At 36.3% G+C, this 15,990-nt stretch overlaps 1 protein-coding gene across 1 annotated transcript; it reads right to left on the bottom strand.

The window, feature by feature from the left end:
* Positions 1 to 314: 314 nt before the first annotated feature.
* LOC128986096 (mitochondrial import receptor subunit TOM40 homolog 1) lies at positions 315 to 10,418 on the bottom strand. The gene is made up of 6 exons (XM_054406224.1): positions 10,077 to 10,418; positions 4,522 to 4,784; positions 3,303 to 3,411; positions 2,200 to 2,331; positions 1,871 to 2,050; positions 315 to 773 (listed from the first exon to the last, which is right to left on the bottom strand). The coding sequence occupies exons 1-6, from the start codon at positions 10,216 to 10,218 to the stop codon at positions 634 to 636; spliced, it is 966 nt and encodes a 321-aa protein (XP_054262199.1). The 5' UTR covers positions 10,219 to 10,418; the 3' UTR covers positions 315 to 633.
* Positions 10,419 to 15,990: the final 5,572 nt, after the last annotated feature.

Below are 15,990 nucleotides of genomic sequence, written 5' to 3' on the forward strand. Positions count from 1 at the left end.
ACTATAGTATAAATACATACAGATGTTCTCTTACACATTCACTGAAAATTGTTATTCCTATGCACGTAGATTTTATAAAAAATAGTCTTAACTACTCTTATTGTTTGTAAGGACTTATAGCGAATTTCCCATATACTGAATAGGCTATTACCATAGGTTGGCTTATACTCGTTTGCACCACCTAAATAATTCTGCTAGAGCACTTCAATGCAGTATGCTTGTACAAGTGTACATATTCATTATTCAATTAGATCATTTACTATTGGATTTATCTGGGCTGATTGGACGCTGTCAAGATTAAATACAAAACCAAATACTGTCTTAACTTCACAATTTTTTTTATTTTTGTACATTAAGTGTCTAGATCCTAAGATCAGAATAACAGTTTGGGTTTTGACAGAGGTTTGTTGTATGTACACAATGAGAGACTTAGTCAACTTAGGTTATTATTTGATAACAACGCATTATATAAAATAGTCAACACAACAGTTAATGATGTAACAGAAGTTGTTCCGAAGAACTGAACACAAAAATTAATTGAAATAATTGTCCATAGTTACAACAGGAAATAAATTTGCACAAACTCGCTTGGGCTGGAGCTACGTCTGTACTGAACTAGAAGCAACAACTTGACTAACCAATCACAAATCCGAGGCCTAGTCTAAAACTGTTCTTTTTCTGATTTAAGTTTCCACTTAACGTAAATGTGAACGGCATGGGTAATAGTTTCTTCTCTATAACCGCAGAGACATTCCAGTTAGTATCCACGCTCCCTGGAACACATATTAGAAAAGTAAAAATCTTATAATTATTAGGACCACAGTGTGTTAATGGAGCTGATTTTTTAAATATCTTAATGAGATCTGTTTTATAAAAATACCTTTTCTGACGACGAGGTTTTTGTTGAGTGTCAAACTAGATGATTTTTCAGGAATAAAATTGTCGCTGCACAAAATATGTGCTGGTTTGGTCTATGAAAGAAAAATTAATATTTTATATTAGACTTCAGTTTAAATAACACTTAAACTGTACGTGGGTCGTTGGCTTCCCAAACAATAAGAGCTCAGGCTCTTTCAGAAGAGGGCAATATTTTGTGTGCCTGTAAGAAACATTCTTCTCCGTTTTGCGCTGCACAATGTGTTGTACGCTAGTGAGATCTTGTTGTCTATCAGCCACACCCTTATTTTTACATGTATTTAGGGGAGAAAGAGTGTATTTTTTCTTGTACTATTATTGTTAGGTCATTTATTTAATTTTGGCGTATAATGGTTTAGGAGAGGCCAAAAGCAGAAGACTGAGGTGGGTCGGCCATATCTTGAGAGTTTATTGAAGATGGTACTAAGGGGATATCCGAGGGGAATGAGACTAGTAGGAATGGACCAAAGGCTAGGTGGTGGGATCAAGTACAGAAAGATATGGATACTTGTAGATGAAGATTCGGTGGACCAAGAGAATTGGTGACAATCTGTTGGAGAGGCCAAGTACCAGCTTGGGTACAATTGGCTATGGCAATTAGCAGTAAGTATGTAATAGTTAAATATGACACATTTTAGATTGATTTGAATTAGTAATTTAGGGGGTGGGTTGATGAATGACTTCAGTGCTCATGGGACACCAGAATCGCTCTAAGGCAGAAACATGACAGGCGTCCTAAAAATTATGACGTAACATCCTGCTGAGTTTTTGTTACTGAATGGTATTCTGTATTGATATTCAATATTAATTTCATAACAAAAATTTGAGGTCTGCCTAAAAGATGTTTATATTTCATTATCAGGCAAAGTGTTAAAAAAGGTTTTAAGTTTAATTTATTGAGAAACAGTTGAATGAATGCTAAAGTGGTTTGAATACAAAAAGTACACACTCTTACCTCTGAACTGAAGGTCTGCTTTGGGCAGGTCAGCGTAGTAACCAATAGTTCCAACTGACTCTTGCATTCTGAGATTGGTTTCCATCTCTACACCAATGTGTAATTGTTCGCTGGCTTTCTGGTAGTAGCAGAGGTGAAGACTGGCTACTCCAAGAGTTCCGCTGCAAACGTAATCATCACCTGCAAAAGAAGTTGAACATATTTGAACTATCGATTTCAATTTATTTGCAAGACTTAATGACATGAAGATGGTGGAGACTGAATGAAGTAGAGTCGATGTAGAATATTTTAAGAAACATTCGAAGAGATTATCTAATACACTCACTCACCAGAATATCTCGCAGCTAAAGAGAGCAGAGGTAATTGTCCACCGGGTATTTGGTTCATTCTTTGTATTGCTAACTCCGCACCTAGAGCTAAATTTGGAGTGACGTTTTGTAAGTAATGCCCCACAAATACACCTGAAACCGAAGAAAGATTGTATTAAAGAACAGTGTAAATTATGATACATTTCTATATTTACCCTTAACACCAGTCAAGCGAGCTACATTTTGACCAGAATGAAACTGTCAGGTCCTATTTCAAATGAATGATAGTGAAAAGTTATAACAAATATGCTGCATTTTACATGTGATGTATGTCGGCTTACAGTGCAAAGATGAAAAGTCTCTTGGGGCTTTACATCATACCTTGCCCTCCTAAAGGTAAAAGTTAATCTGGGAAATATTTTTATGTAGTTGCTTTTTTTTAAGGCTTATCCCATTGCTGTCCATTTTATATACAGCCATATCTTCCACTCACTTGCTCTATGACACTTCCAAGCTAATGAAATTGCCATGGTCTACAAGAATAAAGAAACTAGCGATTGGTCAATCAACAATGTCGTGTTTTTCATTTAGAGCATCTCCTGGTACTGAGATCAACTAAGTAAGACTATGAGAATAATAAGCGGAATTCTAATACCTTTAACTTTCTTGATTTCTGTAAAGAGAATTGTATAGCCAGGTATTTGACTGGAAAATCTACCTTAGGTTTAAAACCTTTTTTTAGGGAGAGGAGAATCAGGTAAATGTGTTTGCACACACAGGTTGCCAGCCTGGGTAGTGTGGGACTCAAACCCACTAAAAACCTCCTCAAACTCTTTCGACACTTGCTTGGGAACACTTGTTGCACTCACATATTGTGCTTCATAACTAGGCCTACTCTGCTTTCGCCCAACAGTCTAGCCGATTATTTCTTACACGACATTGCCTTCGCCCAACAGTCTAGCCTATTATTTCTTACACGACATAGACTGTAATCCGATCTAGGTCACACAGACAGATTGCAGTCATAACACAGTCATCCGCCTAAAACTAGCTTAGTCGTTCTTCCTGAGTAGGCCTATTGTGCCAATTTTGTTTAAACATAAGATTTTCAATCCAAAAGGTACCTTGAAAGTTGTTGAGAGGGTCTGGATTGATGATTGAGAGGGATGATGTGAAAGTGTCGGCTTTGTAGTCAATCTGCGTTTGGGCGACAGCAAACTGACTGTTAGACATCTGTAAAAAGGAAAAATTTAAAAAAAAATTGTGTTTAGTACCGTAATGTTAAAGTTGAAAATATAAGACTATTTTTGTGTTGACGGTATTTTTATTGTTTTGTTTTTTACAAAACTGCGCAAAACGTAAATATTCTAATCCTACAAATATTAACAAATGATTTTGACGACAAACAACTAATTAAATAATTAAATTACATGACACAAACATAAGATTTAATTCAGAAAGAAATAATTACTGTCCTGCCTTTATATAAGTTTTTATTTAAACAGATTAAAAAAGTTAATACCCCCGCTGCTACAGCAAACCTGCGGACTAAAAATTGTCATTTACCTGGCTGGATTTTCACTAAAGTAGGCCTATTCCCTTAAAAATATCACATTTATTTCCTGTTTTAATACCTAACATTAATTTTAAGGAGTACCTACTTAGGGTTGCTGCTAAAGGGAAGATAAAAAGGTTTTTTTATTGAAATGTTGATAGCTTAGTATGAAATCAACAAATTAACCAAATGAACTTAAAATATATCCATAAATAAGCAAACTATAACAGTTTTCTTTTTCTCCATAAGAAATAAGATCACATGGAAATTTTAATTTACACTTTTATAGAATTTTTTCTGTAACCGTCTGACATACAACAAAGGCTTCAATATACTAAATTACTTGTTTTATTATGCTGTACAAAAGGTTTTAGAAAGAAACTGCAAAATAAATGGGAAAACAATTTTTAATATCCCATAAAAAGATAGTTCCCATTGTTTGATCATTCTGGTTCGCAAACTCGTTCAAATAAACATAGTTTCACACATTTGTACCAATTAGAATCAAAATCGGAAAATTTTTGCTCGAGTTATCACTCTAACAGACACAAGTATACTTTATAAATTTTATATATATGAATTCGAACTTCGAACGAATGGTGTTTTGGCCTCTAAGGACCTCAAAACAAAAAAGTAACGGTCCTGGGATACCAATTCAATTCCCTATACGGGAATTTTGCTACTATTCCTAATATAGGAAATTTGGTAATAAATCTAGAGGTAGGGCTATTTACATTATTGGTTCATAAAAAAGTTTTTTCATAGAAAAATAATAACATTTTAGTTACCTGTGCTTGGAATCTTAGCCTATATCGACTTCCGATTTGATGGAACACATTAGCAGAAAGTAGTCCACTTGAGTCGATGTCTCCTATTAACACAGGATACACTTCTCCTGGACCTATCTGGTTTGTTCCGACATAGGTTGCTCCAAAACGATAGGATCCTGGTTGTTGGGAGCTCAATGTAATATTGTGGGACACTTGAAAATGATTGCTTAGTCCCTTGTTTAGAACAATTCGTGCACCATCAAACACTGAGGGGAAGACATCTGTAAAATATTTTTCCACTTAAAAACTGTATTCTTTGCTACTACTTTTATATAAACTTATCACCCTTGACCAAATAATGTGTAATGATCACCGGCATTAAGCAGATCTAACCAAAATGTGATTATTTCTTTAAGATCATATCATATCAGGACTACCACCTTTGGTTGGGGAAAATTGAGACTGGCTTTGGGAATACTATTTTTAACACATGAACTGTATATTGTTGATCAACAAAAAATCCAAGTTACTGTTGAGGAGACTAACTATTGTTTAAGAAAATAGGCTACAATGTCTTGTCTTTAATGGCTGGAAAACAAGTGTGGTTTAAACAACTATGGTATATTATTACTAGTGTTATTAGACGTATAATTTGTTTGTTTTTTCAGGTAATTTAATAACACATTACGATGCTGATCAAGAAGTTATTCATCCAGACTACTGTCCACTAACTTACTGTGGTTGTATTTGTCACAAGGTTTGTGATGTTAGGCATAAAAACAGAAATCCTATTTTAAAACTTCGATCTGGGTAACTTAGTAGGGCCTGGAATCTAAATAAGGAATCAATTGTTAAATTTGAAAAACGGTGGTTGCCGTTGGAATAAATATGATGGCTAAAATGAATTTATGTAGGTACTAATTTACTTACTTAAGTCTGCCAGTATCTATATCCCCATAATGGAACGAAATTCACTTTAACAAAATCATTATTAGGTCTATCTATACATTTGTTTTTATAGGTAAAAATTTAAATTTTAAAATTCATTTTCATAGCCCCAGGATTGCGTAGTATGACATATAATGGTTAAAACATACCTCGTCAGACAATCCTTAACATATACCTAGTGTCGAAATAGCTACATATGTTTCGGCGGCTATTTAAGCATCTCCGCCATCGTCAAGCAAACAAAAGGATCCACTTGATGTGTCGTCAGAATAAATAAAACACACATTTTACACAAAACATAAAAAACTATAGTGATAGGCCTATCAACTACACGCACTGCCGTTAACATGGCAGGAAGCAGACTGAATGTTGTGTTGTAATGTGACTTGACTCTGGGCTGTCGTCTGCGTTATCAACAGCTGATACTGGTCTATTGTAGTGACGGAGGAGAGTATTGCAAATATAATGAGATTCATAGTTGAGTTTTTCATTCAAAATTTGTGTGCTGTCCTTGGTTTTTATTTCCTTGTATATTTCAAATTCTTCCAGAGTATTTAATAAATTTCCTTTCCCGCAGTAATGAAGGATATCAAGACCGTCATTTATATCTAGCATATCATGTTTATTGTCGATGATGTGTTCGGCGAATTTAGATTTTTGCAATTTTAGTTTAGGGGCCGATCGGTGTTCTTTATACCTGGTTTTAAAATGCCTCCCACTTTGTCCTTCATATGTGCTCGGGCAATCGGCGCATTTTATGCGGTATACACTGTCTTCTCATACCTATCACCTTGTGGGTGTTTACCTTTAGATATATTTCGTAGCCGATTGGAAGTTTTAAAAGCCAGTTTGACACCATGTTTACTCAGATCTTTTTTCAGGTAGGTAGTTGTTTATTTGGTGGTTATACTCGATACAGCAATATGTTATTCTATTATTATCAAAATTTTTTGGCTGGTGACATGTATTGTTCTTTTTCTTTCTAATGATTTTGTCCACCATATCGGATTTGTATCCATTGGCCACGGCAATGTGCTTTATTATATTCAGTTCGTTTGTGTAATTTCTGGACTTAGTGGGACATTTAGAAGTCTGTAGATCATCGAGTTGTATGCGGCTAGTTTTTGAGAGCATGGGTGATAAGATGTGCTATGAATGGTCTGGTCTGATGTTGTGGGTTTACGGTAAATGCTAAATTAAAATTTATTGTTATGTTTCTCAACAGTGAGGTCCAGAAAATTTATTTTGTTGTCTACTTCCTTTTCCACAGTAAACTTAAGATTCGGTGACATGGAATTTAAAAATTGGTGGAGTAAATCAAGTTACCGGTTGCTGCCATCAAATATTACAAATGTGTCATCTACATATCTAAAGTAATTCAGTATTCTATTTATATGTTTGTTTTTGTCTGAAAAGATGAGTTCATTTTCTATATTGTTTAAGTAAATTTCTGACAGGATGCCCGAGAGAGGGGAGCCCATGGTAAGACCGTCGAGTTGTTTGTAATACCTTCCATTAAACGAGAAATATTTTTGGCATAATATTTCTTTTAGGAGACAGATTATTTCCTCTATGGCTTCAGAAAGGAGGCTCGAGTTTTCCTGTAGGTTATTTGATACTAGCTCAACAGTTTTATCAATTGGAATATTGGTGTATAGGTTTGTAATATCAAATGATGCAAAAGTATGGCGGTGTTGTATACTGAGGTTTTTAGTTTTTTCAATAAAGTCGTATGTATTTTTTAGGCTGTAGTCGTTTTTTAGGACTGTTTGTTCCCTGAGAATCCAAACTAACACGAAGATGGTTGCGCTAGCCCCGCCCCTAGAGGATACAGACAATAAAACGTAATCTACTTTCAGGATAGCCCTCGTATATTCCTTTGAGTACAAAAATAAATATAGGCTACCTAATCCACAGTTATTTACATATCTAGGTAGAATTATTTTATTTCTAGACCGTAAGTTTAAACAAGCTTTTTATTTTATCTCAAGGGATTGAACTGTACACAAGGTTATTGAAATGATTAATAAATTAAATGAAAAATTACCTATTTATTTAGACAGGCTTACAAAAAGTTAGGGCCACATAGCCCTTTTACACTTAACCCGTACAGTGTACACACACAAACTGGGTATTGACAAGTAAGTTCGACGTATGCGTTCCAAGAAACTGACTAGAAAGGACACAAAACGAACTAGGCTACAAAACAACCATGGCAGCCATCACATAGCAATTGACTGCTGAGAGGACTGCTGGAAGGAGGGGGTGGGATGCTAAAAATAACTCACCCTATGTCAAATTTATGTGTGATAGGCTACCCATCTAAGTTAGGGTTAATTATAGGCCTAGTGATGGTAACTTAATTATTCCAGGATTACTATAGGCCTAGCCTACTGGTCATCTAAATTACCTCGGATAAGGGAGTTTACAGAATATAAATAGATAAAGGGGAAGAAATCTTCTTCTTTTTGTCTACAAAAAATGACAGGGACATTCATCCAAACCATCAGGGCAGTCCTAGTGTTGAGTTTGATTAAGTAGCCTATTTTCATTAGTAGGTAGACCGAATGAAAATATTGATTATCCGATACTTTCATTCGGTTGTTTGTGCCAACAGATACGGAAATCTACCCCATTCAGTTGTTTGGGATTTTGGACCTCATGAACGACTGCATTACATCCATGCAGATCCCAAAAACATGGAGGAAGGCACGAGTAGTAGCCGTCCTGAAGCCGGGCAAGGAGCCAACTGATGCAAGAAACTTCCGTCCTGTTTCCTTGTTGTGTTGAGCGGAAACAGATTACGGGAGTTGCCTTCATTGACCTTAGCGCTGCTTACGATACCATTAACCATAACTGGCTTGTATGTAAGACCTACAAACTAACTAAAGACTATAAATTGACAAGGCTTATTCAATGTTTTCTGCAAAACAGGCGCTTCTATGTTACTCTCCAAAATAAAAACAGCCGCTGGAGAAACCAAAAGAATGGCCTTCCCCAAGGTAGCGTACTGGCCCCTTTGCTGTACATAATATTTACACTAATGATCAGCCTATACAGCGTAATACTAAGCAGTTAATCTATGCTGACGATACAGCGGTAGCAGCTCAAGAGCATACATTTGAGGAGGTGGAGAATACATTGACAAAAACTCGGAAAAACTAGGAAGCTACTATGATGAGAACCATCGTAAGCCTAACCCAACCAAAACCCAGGTATGCGCTTTCCACCTACGGAACAGAGAGGCAAAAAGAAAGTTAAGAGTACTGGAGAGGGCAAGAACTCGAACATAATGACTATCCTCAATATCTAGGTGTGAAGCTGGACAGAGCATTGACTTTAAACAACACTGCCTTGCTACTAGGCAAAAAGTGTGCTCCCGAAATAATATCATTCGGAAACTTACCAACACATCCTGGGGAGCACAACCACAGGTGCTACGCACTTCTGCTCTTGCTCTTAGCTTCTCAGCAGCAGAGTATGCAGCACCAGTGTGGAGAAACTCTGCCCATGCAAAGCAGGTAAACATAGCCATCAACGAAACTGCAAGGATCGTGTCAGGATGCTTAAAACCAACCCCAGTGGACAGTATACCCTCTCATTGGGGTAGCTCCACCATAAATAAGGAGAAACGTGGCAGCCGCAGTAGAACTACAGAAGCAAGTGACCGACCACCGTCATCCACTATATGGGCATCAACAGCAGCCCTCTAGACTCAGGTCAAGAAAGAGTTTCCTCAAAACTACTGAGATGTACATTCAGTAACATCGGAAGTATTAAGGCTTCAGCTATGGAGGCAGGAGGCTCAACAGCCACCAGTACAACTCAGAGAGGAACTCCATGCAGGCTGTCACCTGCCTTACCCCACATGGAGGACCCTAAATAGATTGCGAAGTGGGGTCTCGAGGTGCAAAGTAAACCTCATGAGGTGGGGGTACTATGAAGGAGAACCAAACTGCACATGTGGGGCCCCTCAGGACCATGAACATCTACTAGTTTGTCCAGATATGGACAGAACATGCTCCTGGCTCGATCTTAAGGAGGCAAATGACGAAGCCATAACTTAGACCTATATGTGGCAGATTATTGGAAAAATAATATCTAACTGAGCTGGTGTTTTTTCTCCGGACACAGAAAGTAAGTAAGTTGTTTGGGATACCGCTTAACAAAGTCTATACCCTATTATAGCCTGCAACTTATGGGTAACTTACAGTTTCTTAACTGGTCAACGATAATATCGATTGAAACTATCGATTCGATTAGTAAGTTATATACCTTCATTCAAATTTTTTCATCATAAGCAAGTTTAGTTTGTTAGGCTAGCCTACGTTATGACAGTTTTATTTTATAGGCTAATTGATAACAATATGTGATTTAGTCGATAGGCCTATTTTCAATCAATATTAGGGTAGCCCAGTGAAGAAACTGTACCCTAGCCTAGGCCTAGGCCTACTATTAAATATTTGGCTAAGTTTGGAATATCGCCCCCCTCCCCCATCCAAGACTAACTAAACCTAGGCCTATGCTTAAAAAAACATAGGCTAGCCTAATTAGACTAAAACTTAACTTTAAAAAAAGAATAGCCTAGGTAGTCTGACTAAAAGATTTTGTTTAAGGTAAATTACCTTTAGTTTTTTTGTGTAATTCCTCCATAGTTCCAGGGTTTTCTATCTTAACTTCTTCTTTTGTATCTTCACCTGGAGCAGGAGGCATGGCAAACATTCCAAAATCTTGCGGAGGTTTACTTGCAGCAAAAACGTTACCCATTTTATAAAAGCAAGGTGCCTATCTACAACACTACAGTACAAATCTAATATGAATTTATGACTATACTACAGTACTTTTTAACTGGAATGAAACATCCCTGAATTTATTAAAAACCGGGCATTAAATGCAAAAATTTAGGTTATAAATTACACAAAAATTTCTAATCTATCATTCCTTCCACTCTTCTCTTCTGCTTCTCACCACCCCCTCTACCTAACTTTGAGATGAGAGGAAGTAAAACAAAAAACATTATTTGGAGAAAATGATAGCCTAGACTTCACGTAAAATAGACTCGACGATCATTTGAACCGATTTTAGTCAATTGCATCTCGCCTGACCTCTATACACATAGAGATCGATAATCGGCACACATTCCCATTTCCAAAAATAATTTAAAAAGCTACAGTTACAATTCATCCATGTGAATAAGTTTTTTTAACAAATCAAAATTGTTTATTGATAATGCCCTAATACAAATAAATTAATATTGGTAAGACAAATTATATGTATAAAATAATAAAATGAAGGCTCAATAGAACAGTGGGGGAATTGCGGCACCATCTTCAAACTGAATGCTTCGAATTTTACGTCTTGTTCCTCGAAGCCTAAGCGAAACTGCTCTGCTCGTATGATGGAAAGAAGGCTTTGGATCCTTAACCATCCAATAATTTGGGATGGTTTTCTCCATTTTACAGCCGGGACCTCACTCGTTCTCCTCTGACGAGTCATATTTTTTGTAGGGGACTCCATCCGTGGAACATATTATTGGTGTGAAGCTTCCTCTGACGTCTTCGGCTGCTTTATTTATTGTGTTTCTGAACGGCATGGTTTTGAGATATTGTTTCCCATTCTTGGTTGTTGTAAGAGGGAGCGTCAGCATTAACAATGCGATTATCAAAAAACGCTCCTCTCTCAGCCTTCCAAATAATATTAACTTTAAAATCAGCTTTTAAAGTAGACACGTTGTTTGCGGGATCAGCTTCTCTCATAAAAGGCTCGACTTCAACCCCATTCTAGGCCATATTTGCTATCGAAGCACAGTGGTATCGATGTTGATCATGCCCAAACGAGAGAAATTCGCCCATATTCATGGTCGTATGCTAAGTGTAGTGTGCTAGAATAATCATAGTGTTTATTATCCAAATTCATAACGATAACATAACATAAAAATCAACAACTAGAGATCAGCTGGTTATAGCAATACCAACACAATTATTATTTGAGTTCACTCCGTGACTAAGCCCTGCAAAGCACTTCAAATTAGGCTACTAAATCTGTGGGTATCAAGCTCTATAAAAGGAACCATTAAAACTAGATTAATAATTGAAGGGGAGATACCGGCACAACTAGACGTACGTACAACTAAATATCCGGGGGTAGAAATCCGGCGACCCGTTTTATTATTGGGGTCGCCGGATTTCTACCCCCGGATATTTACCCCCATGAAAAAACGCCTACGTCACTTTGACGTCACATGTATGGGGGTAGATTTCCGGCCGCGAACTTTTAGGATGGATAAATTATTATATATTCTATCAACTCGGATTTCACGGTTTACTTAACAGTTGTAATTAATCAAAATGCTAATAAACCTGACACCGGAACTTTACCCCCGGAAATCTACCCCCAGACATCCACCCCCGGACATCTACCCCCAGACATCTACCCCCGGACATTTACCCCCGGAAATCTACCCCCAGACATCTACCCCCGGACATCTACCCCCGGACATTTACCCCCAGACCTCTACCCCCGGATATCTACCCCCGGAAATCTACCCCCTGTGCTACACTACGTATCAGCCAATATTCATTGTTGTAGTTGATTTGGTACTTTCCTGTTAAAGGGAACATTCATTATTATCGATGATTTTTTCTCGATATATCGATGTTTTTGTTTTCCGATCCATTACAAATTGACAACAAGAAATGAAACTGTTCTAAGCTAACCTAACATAACCAACCAAACTTGCTGTACCATTTAAAAATTCCCTTTGGGTTTGAATATAAAAGGCAAGTTTTAAACGCGGAATTTTTAAATGTTACAGCAAGTTTGGTTAGTTATGTTAGGTTATTTATTTTAGAACAGTTTCATTTCATTAATGTTTGTTGATACTGAACAATATTTTTCGTCATTGTCAGCTGATATGTTTCAATTTGTTAATATCGATATATCGAGAAAAAAATCATCGATAATAATGAATGTTCCCTTTAACAGGAAAGTACCGTTGAGTTTAGTTATTGGTTCATAAAAATAATCAATGGCTCTTCGTTTAATAATTACCCTCTAATATCTAGTATTAAGCATGTGATATGTCGTTGTCTTGTTTAGTGTCATCTATCTTCCCAATTCATTAAGCTGTAACTGATTTAGGTCATTTTTAAGCTTAAGATTCAGTGCAACGCAAATGGTAATTAAAAAGGATATTTTGATAAAGGGCTCCAAAAGTTTAACCCATAAGCATTTGATTTATTTTCAGACAGTGATTTAAATGGTTAACCAATTTTCACATACACTCATAGCTAACGGCACATGTACGAGCGCAGATCGTGAAATTTAAAACATATCACTGAAGGAGGTTATTTTCTGACTACTAGTGGTAAAAATGCAATTAAATGTTGATAAAAAGCCTACCACAGGTTGATTAATAAATTAATAATTGTTTCACTATCAATTACTTCCTAGTAATACGAAATAGCATAGCATAATGTCGTAGACACTATCCGGAGTTTTACATTGGCTAAAAATTCTAGTTGTTTACACAAATAATTAACCGTAAAAAATAAAACATAAACATATTTTATGATTGGTTCTGGTTGTCAATGCTGGTTGTGAAATAACGGAGAATAATGTAAAAGAATAAAATTTGATGTTTCGGAATAGGGAAGGTATTTTTACCTCATGGTTCTTTTGGTTTTACGAATTTATTTTAATGAAATTAGAGTTTAGTATGAACATTGCTTAAAATTATATATTTTTTGTTCATTTTTACCTTTCATACATTAAAGAAGCCAAAACAAGTCTTTATCTCAATTTCTGGCCCAGAAGGCATTTCACGTGACCTTCTTCTCAAAAACTAGAGCATCGATCGTGATTCGATTTAAATAGTCTTTTTGGATTCGGTGGATTGACACGAGTAACTTAAGCCATTAAAATATGGCCTCACTACTTTTGAATTAAAATAAATTTTGTTCAAACCCCCAATGTTTTGCATTTTTGTCAAGTTTAGGCTACTCCTAATGTTTACCAGTAATTTATGAAATACTAATAATTTGTTTTGAGAATACGACATCAATGAAATAACGAACAGCTGTGAAAGATGAAAAGCTGGATAAAGATGATTTTTTCTAGTTGTCACTGGAAATATGTTATTACATTTTGTTTACAAATACTGCAACCATTTCCGATCACGTTTTGTAATAAAATCCAAAACCAAGTAAGTTGTGATTCACGTAAATAAACGGATCAAATAAATCGTAAGTGCAATAATATGTAACTAGTGTACATGTTGCTCGAATTCGAGCAATTGCAAAGTATTAAAGGAGTTATTTCAAAATGAATAACAATGAATATTTACAATGAATTTAAATGAGTCAACTCAAAGATTACCAGTGTGTAACTAAAACCATGTTTATCTTCGTTATTGATAAACCTAAAGCATTCATCCGACCGGTTTTCTCCTTCTCAAAATGCCTCGCTGTACAGGCAACACAGGTTATTGATAGAGGGCCAATTGAGTACGAAAAGTCGTTTTGGGGTAGTGTTCCATCTCTTGTTTACAGTTGCAGACGATCTATTCTGGTTTTCAACCTGACTTAAAAATTGAACTGATTAGATCTCCTCACATTTCACCTTTCAAACACTGTTACTGTATAGTGTGAAAGTTGGTCAACCATTGGAAGCACCTTCTTGGAATAAATCAAATGCTTAGGGGTCAAACCTTTTGAAGCTCTAATCAAAATATCCTTTTTAATTGCCATTTTGCTCTTCGCAAGATCTTAAGCTTTAAAATGACACCTCAATCGTAACAATCGGCAAAGTAGGTCGGGTGAAAAAGGACTGTTACAGCTTGCTGAATTAGGAAGATAGATAATGTTAAAGAAGACAATGACATATCGCATGCTGTATACTGGATATTACAAGACAATGCTTAACCAAAGAGCCGTTGATTTCCGGGGGTAGATGTCTGGGGGTAGATGTCCGGGGGTAGATGTCCGGGGGTAGATGTCTGGGGGTAGATATCCGGGGGTAAATGTCTGGGTGTAGATATCCGGGGGTAGATGTCCGGGGGTAGATATCCGGGGGTAGATTTCCGTGCTATGGCAAATCACTTTATAATCAAACAATTACATGTTGATTATTTAATAATATATTGGGGGTAAATTTCCAGTCGCGGACTGTTTCTCGACCGTGTTTAGGCCCCGCCCCTCGTGACGTCAAAATGACGTAGGCGTTTTTTCATGGGGGTAAATATCCGGGGATAGAAATCCGCTACCCCAATAAAACGAGTCGATTTAAAGAGTCGTTCTCAGAGCTTAGTCAACCTCCGTTTTGCCTCCCCTCAGCTTACAAACTTATTTGTCCCCAAGCCCCAAGTTTACTTGTCCCCATCTTTCCCGACACCAAAAACCATTGAGAGCGAACATAGAGTAAAATAAAATCCTGCGTTCCCTAGTGTCGATCATTCAATTTAATTTACCCAATACAGGCTGATGTCGAACGGAGATTTGATTGTCAGATAACGCGAGAATGGGAGTATTTGATGTGAAAACTAGACTATGCGGATTGAGGCGAAAACTTGTAACGAGTTTCGAGAAATCGATTGTTTCAGTGTTTCCAATATGAAAACGTGATTCTGTCCAAAAATCACTAATACAAAAGACATAATAAATTCAGATGATTTACTATTGTTTACCGCATAGGCATATAACAGTAAAGATCAAGAGCTTAAATTATATTAGAAAATACCCTCGCCAAAGCAAACCTGCCGACTAAGCGAATTTCCATCTGTCTAAATTGATTCTCAATTAAATCTAAACATTAGGTTTAACTAGTACCTAGGGTTGCTGCTACAAGGAAACTAATAAATTGTTTTTTTGATAAAATATTTATAGCTTAGTATAAAATAAATAAATTTGACAAGTTTAATCAAAATACATCCGCAAACAATCAAACTACAACATTTAACAATTTTGTCCATTGCTATAGGCATTTTTTGTACTTTCTGGGGTCTACGGAGTTTCTCAATGAAAGATGTAGCCCTGCATATAGGCATAGGGCCTCTTGAGACGCAAGTAAACTAAATGAAACAGCATCAAGAAATAAAATAGTGGGCAAACCGAAACTAATAGTTACGTTGTCTTCCTATATGTTTGTGAATATTTAGGTTTGGTCCTATATTAGGCTTGGTTTTCTCAAGATGAAGATGATTTTGCAAGTAGTTACGCAGTAGTGAAATCAAATATAGCAAATCATTCTACCAGGCATGCTATTGCTAAGTATATATATATTCTAACTGTTCCTGTTCATTAGAAAATTAAATAAGAGTTAAAAATCAATAAAATAAACGGTATCAGCATTCTGACACATACTTTCTCCCATAGGTTTGTCAACAACCTTTATCATTTGTAAGCGGCGGAAATGGGATTAGTACAATTTTGATCAGAATTTAAAGGACTATAACATACTACTTTTTATCACAATCGTTCGGGCCATTTTTGTGAAAATCTGATTTTCCGTTTTTTATAGGGTTTTTATGGGAAAATAACATAA

Source organism: Macrosteles quadrilineatus, unplaced genomic scaffold (genome assembly GCF_028750875.1).
Source record: "Macrosteles quadrilineatus isolate MER2022 unplaced genomic scaffold, UCM_ALF_1.0 Scaffold_2__2_contigs__length_208266976, whole genome shotgun sequence".
In the NCBI taxonomy this organism is placed as follows: Eukaryota; Metazoa; Arthropoda; class Insecta; order Hemiptera; family Cicadellidae; genus Macrosteles; species Macrosteles quadrilineatus.

Coding starts and splice junctions, on each gene's coding strand:
- LOC128986096 (XM_054406224.1), bottom strand. CDS start 10,218: ATGGGTAACGTTTTTGCTGCAAGTAAACCTCCGCAAGATTTTGGAATG. Junction 4,785..10,076: donor ATTACACAAAAAAACTAAAG/GTAATTTACCTT, acceptor AATATTTTACAG/ATGTCTTCCCCTCAGTGTTT. Junction 2,332..3,302: donor CCCTCTCAACAACTTTCAAG/GTACCTTTTGGA, acceptor CTTCGGTTTCAG/GTGTATTTGTGGGGCATTAC.